The 5,000-nt window shown below is 44.1% G+C and overlaps 2 protein-coding genes across 4 annotated transcripts in view; both read right to left on the bottom strand.

Annotated features, from left to right (window-relative positions):
• Nucleotides 1–2,734, bottom strand: part of LOC116218267 (vacuolar protein sorting-associated protein 8 homolog) — a 5,210-nt gene extending 2,476 nt beyond the window's left edge. Inside the window, exons 1-4 of the mRNA XM_031559188.1 lie at nucleotides 2,717–2,734; nucleotides 2,286–2,342; nucleotides 2,043–2,125; nucleotides 1,383–1,467 (exon numbers count right to left, since the gene is read on the bottom strand). Of these exons, the coding sequence (XP_031415048.1) occupies nucleotides 1,383–1,467; nucleotides 2,043–2,125; nucleotides 2,286–2,342; nucleotides 2,717–2,734 (243 nt within the window). The remainder of the gene's footprint in view (nucleotides 1–1,382; nucleotides 1,468–2,042; nucleotides 2,126–2,285; nucleotides 2,343–2,716) is intronic.
• Nucleotides 2,735–2,793: 59 nt separating this feature from the next.
• The window catches only part of vps8 (VPS8 subunit of CORVET complex), a 39,493-nt gene continuing 37,286 nt past the window's right edge, over nucleotides 2,794–5,000 (bottom strand). For all 3 annotated transcript variants that reach the window (XM_031558129.2, XM_031558131.2, XM_031558130.2), the window contains one exon: nucleotides 2,794–3,039. In XM_031558129.2, coding sequence (XP_031413989.1) covers nucleotides 2,839–3,039 — 201 coding nt within the window. In that variant the 3' untranslated portion in view covers nucleotides 2,794–2,838. The remainder of the gene's footprint in view (nucleotides 3,040–5,000) is intronic.

The following is a 5,000-nucleotide window of genomic DNA, read 5'->3' as shown; positions in this document are numbered from 1 at the left end:
AGACCAGACCAAAGAGAGCGCCCATCATTATGGTTCCACTTCTTCCCACCTGAGGTGGTGAGTGCCAGTTCTCAGTCTCTTACATTGGCACTTTAACACTCAGATGGTCTTACAGAAAGAGACAAAGAATGAATGGAGTGGGATGGAATGGACTCGAACAAGGCTTTCACATGACCTAATCTCAAGGGACTGCAGAACCAATATAATCGATCGAAAGGACTTATAGTTTCAGCAAAGTGCTTTCATCAAATTCTTTGTTGAGAGAGAAAACTCCATCCTATTTAGAAAACAATATACCTCCAAATTGTTTTAGAACAAGGTATCTTCATTTTGAGATAAGAGGAACGTGGAGAATGCGTTGACGCTTCAAACGAGATTAGTGAATGTAAGCGACAATGCGAGGAGTCGCATCTTTTCCAATTGATTTCTTCTCTGCGGCCTTGTCTCGGTTCTCATTTTATGTTTTGAAAAACTGCTACAGAGAAGAATTGGTTTGCGTCATAGATCTTATGGACGCTTGGGTGAGTTAACAGTAGCAGAGGGCCATGGCCTTGACAGGCGAGGAGCTTATCTATTCAGAACTACAGCCCAGTGGGGGCGAAGATCACTTCAGACAGCAGGTGCTAATGGGTGTGTGTGTGTGTGTGTGTGTGTGTGTGTGTGTGTGTGTGTGTGTGTGTGTGTGGGAGGGGGGGATAGAATAGAGCTCCACTGGTGTTCCAGTCCAAGCAAACCAGGGTAATGGTGGCCTGGAGCGCTGCCCGAAGGAGATGGATGGTAGATGCTGATCTGTGATAATGATCTACATGCCCCATGTATATAGATGCCTATCTAGCCCTGTGTCCTAATCTTTTCTCACAATACTCCCTTAGGGTGATGATGCGGCTACGATATTATACTTTAACTTCCACACTTTTCAATGTTCATATTGTTAAGAAAGTCATGTTCATGTTAAGAAACATCCTACTGTCAAGTTCTCTACAGAAAAGAAAATGGGAGACTGCAGAAGGTTTTTATTTTGTTTGTCGTATCGATGTCAAAGTCACAATGAGGCAGTGAGTGACTGACGGGAGCCAGTGGATCTGGATGCCATGCCAATAGTGTGACACCAGAAGGTTCTGGAGGCACCGACATGAAAAAAGAATAGCCTTGTTTTGAGAAGCAACCGTGAAAGATAAAGAAAATAAGCTGCTGCACTCTGCAACTGTTCACTATGAGTTCACAGTGATGCAATAGGTTTTGTCAGTGAACACAACTATTAATTTGTTTTCAACTATTCGATTATGTAGTGCAGGAGGAAGTGGCGCTGTTAGGAGGAGAAAAGGGAGGGAGGGTGAAAACAAAAGTGAATAACAGAGAGAGGAGCTCAGCTCACAGCTCACCTTTCTCAGGGGGTCCTTCAGGTAGCAATCAATGATCCTGTCATACAAGTGGTTCTTCTCATACATAAATTCACAGATCTGGTAGCTGAGGGAGCCAGATAGAAACACAGAAAGTAAAGAAAAGTACACATATATATATATATTCAAGAGAGAGTGTCAACTCAACTATTGACTAGAAGTTTCCATTAATTTAACAGGAGAGTGCTAGCTTGAATGCCATTGTCAGGGTGTTGAATCAATCCCTGCAGGTCAGCCAACCCTTCAGGATGGGGCTGGTGGTGGTGCTATTGGTGTGTTGTGTTATAGTGGTCTGTATTGATCTGAGCACCTGCTCTGAGGTGGGGGGGGGGGGGTTCTGCAACTGCGTGAGGCAGTAAGTGGAGGCCTCACGATCACTGAGGGGCTGACATCAAATCGACTGCACTCTGAACTACACACACTCCCAGCAGGAGAGGAGAAGTGCAGACTGTGAAACTGAGGTAAGGGAGTTGCAGTGTGTGTGTGTGTGTGTTGTGTGTGTGTGTGTGTGTGTGTGTGTGTGTGTGTGTGTGAGAATGTGTGTGTGTGTGTGTGTGAGAATGTGTGTGTGAGTGTAGGTGTCTGTGAGTGCGCATGTGTGTGTATCTACTGTATGTGTAGGTGAGTGTGCGTGAGACTTACAATTCGGCCTTTTCTGCCAAACTTAGCAGCCGCCCCTCATCAAACTGTACAACACCTCCCACCTGCAGGAGTTCCAGCAGCACCTATAGACCAATTAAAGCACAACATAGGGGGTCACCTGACCTGACCTGTGTGTGTATGTATGTATGTATGTATGTATGTGTGTGTGTGTGTGTGTGTGTGTGTGTGTGTGTGTGTGTGTACATCTGTGATAAATATCTGGTTTTGTATGTATGCACATACCTGCTGTCTCTCTGTGTGTCTTGAATCATCATCAGAGCTACAGAGAAAATCTAAAACCTGTAGCAGGGAAGAACAGTTACTCAGTCATCTACCTCCTACAAAAACACCCTGAGGGCTATTACGTTACAGCATACTGAGACTACTACTCTCTCTCTGATCCTCTCTGCATGTGTGTGTGTATGAGGTAGCCAAGAGAAATAAACACACTGGCTCTCTACGTTTGTGAACTCTGGAAGTAGCTCTAGCCTCCCCTGGTGAGTGTCATGTTTGGGTCGTCTGAAATCATTGAAAAATCTCCACCAGAGAAAGTTGCCGAAGTAGAACTACTCTTTCTAAACACGCTAGAGAGCCCTGAGCACGCCGGCTAGCTGTTTCCATTCTTCAGCGGCGTGTGTGCTTTGCTTTGGGTCTCAGATTGGAAACAAGTTTACTTTTTGTTCACTTCCCATCCTTGATGATCTTTTCTTCCATCTATATTTGATATGGCCTTTTTTCTCTCAATCTTTGATTTTCTTTTTCTTTTCACACATCCTTGACTTCCATCCTCGCTCATTCATCTATCTATCATCCTCCTTGGCTTGATCCTTTGAATGCTAACTGAATAACACATGATATTTCTGTACATTGTTATTTGTCCGTGCTGTTTCTGGTGGGCTGCTCTTACCTTGAGCAGCACCTGGAAGGCCCCCTGGATGTCTCCCTTCTTCTCCAGCAGGAAGGCGGTGGCCTCGTGCAGCTGGTGCTGCTTCGTGATCTGTGATTGGACAAGAGGCAGGAAACAGGAAGTGAGTGTGTCAGCAGAATCAGCCGACTGACAGAAGAATGTGTGGCTTGGTACTGAAGACACAAACGACAACGATCCAGAGAGACAGAGAGAGAGAGAGAGAGAGAGAGAGAGAGAGGAGGGGGGGGGGGGCAGAGAGGAGGGAGAGAGAGAGACCTGGGGCGTAGGATGAACAAAACAAAAATATTGATCTTTCAAACAAGATTCAGGGAAGATGGCACATGTTTACATTAGGACCGTTTTAAAGAACATTTTAAAAGGACAAGACCAGGTCCAAAACACTGAACATATTTGACTCAAACTAATTTCTTAAAACCTCTGAGACAAATATTACGAATGTCTGAAAACAAACCACAAAGCAAGATGAAATGCTATTTAGCCCTAGACAGAGAATATACAGTACATTGGCAGATCAAATAAAAGACTAAACTACTTATCTAAATAAAAGAAACTTGAGAAATATATCTATGAAATACAGACTCCGTGAGCTCCGCTTAGCAATAGAAAGTGGCAGACACTAAAAACCTTGGTTGCCAAGAGACAAACATCTGTGTCAGCAGTGCTAAGACATTGTCCTTGAGGCAGAGCTGCATACCTTAACAGAATGGAAAACATTCCAATCAATCCGTGATTGCTACTTCACAAATGTCAAGAACAACACCCCAATTGAATCCTTCACCAAACCTTACTTACCCGCTGAAAATAAAGAGAGCTGTACTGTAGATGCGCAACCTGTTCTCACTTTGTCAGGCTATCTCTGTCAGACTGTCTGAGGGACACATTTTCACACACCAAGCAAAACTCTAACTTAACGTTCTATATAAAACCCAAGACCACACTCAGACAGACTGGCACATACGAGCAGTCACAGACTCATAGATACACATGCACGCACGCACGCACACTAGCACGCACACTCTACCTATTCTACTGCTTTAAAAAAAAATTATATAATAATTCCTATCGTACCATTACCAATCTGATTCTGTTCCTACTCTACTTAATTCTGTATCTACTTTAATGTATCCATTTAATGCTTTGATTAGCTGTTCTTTGTATTGAATGACTGCTTTGGCAAATCAAGTGCCCTATTTGTCATGCCAATAAAGCACCTTTGAATTTGAATTGACAGAGAGAGTGCGTGGAAGTAAGAAAGAGAGAGAGAAGAAAGGGAGACCTTTATTGCTCTCTGTCTCTACCTACCAAGCAATTGTCTCAGAAAGAGAGAGTTAACCTGAACACGGCTGACTCTAGAGCTGTCCCTATTTTGGGCATGCACACCAGATCACTGCCATATCTGTTCTGGAGTCAGTTGCGATCTGGTGAGACACTAAGGAGGGCCAGTGTGTGCTTCAGCTAGAAGCCCACACTTTCTCTGTCAGGCAGCGTGAGTGAGAGTGTGTGTGTGTGTGTGTATGTATGTGTGTGTGTGTGTGTGTGTGTGTGTGTGTGTGTGTGTGTGTGTGTGTGTGTGTGTGTGTGTGTGTGTGTGTATATGAATATGTGAATGACTGTGAGTGAGTGAGTATGTAAATGTGCACATGTGCCAACATGCATTTAATTCAGCCTAATAGGGGCAGCTGATGGCAGGCATCAATTGTTATTCAGACATTGTGAATGCATAGGGTCTCTATGGCAACAGCAATTACCCACAGTTAGCATTTGATTAGCTCTGTTATCACCGACACGGGCTCCACGGTGCTTTTGGTAAGACGGTTCAACATAACAGTAGCTACAGTAGCTCATGAAAAGAAGTATAAACCCGCTGAAAGAAAGACAGCTCTCTGTGAGAGGGGTCGGAGAGATGGAATGCTGTGTGTATGTGTGTGTGAGTACGTGGATGTGTATGAGTGTGTGTTTGTGTGTACGTGTACGTGTACGTGTGTGTTTGTGTGTACGTGTGTGTGTTTGTGTGGGTGTGTGTGTGTGTG

This window comes from Clupea harengus, chromosome 21 (genome assembly GCF_900700415.2).
Source record: "Clupea harengus chromosome 21, Ch_v2.0.2, whole genome shotgun sequence".
Lineage (NCBI taxonomy): Eukaryota > Metazoa > Chordata > Actinopteri > Clupeiformes > Clupeidae > Clupea > Clupea harengus.
The sequence above is the reverse complement of the archived record's forward strand: the minus strand, read 5'-3'. Positions and strand labels throughout refer to the sequence as shown.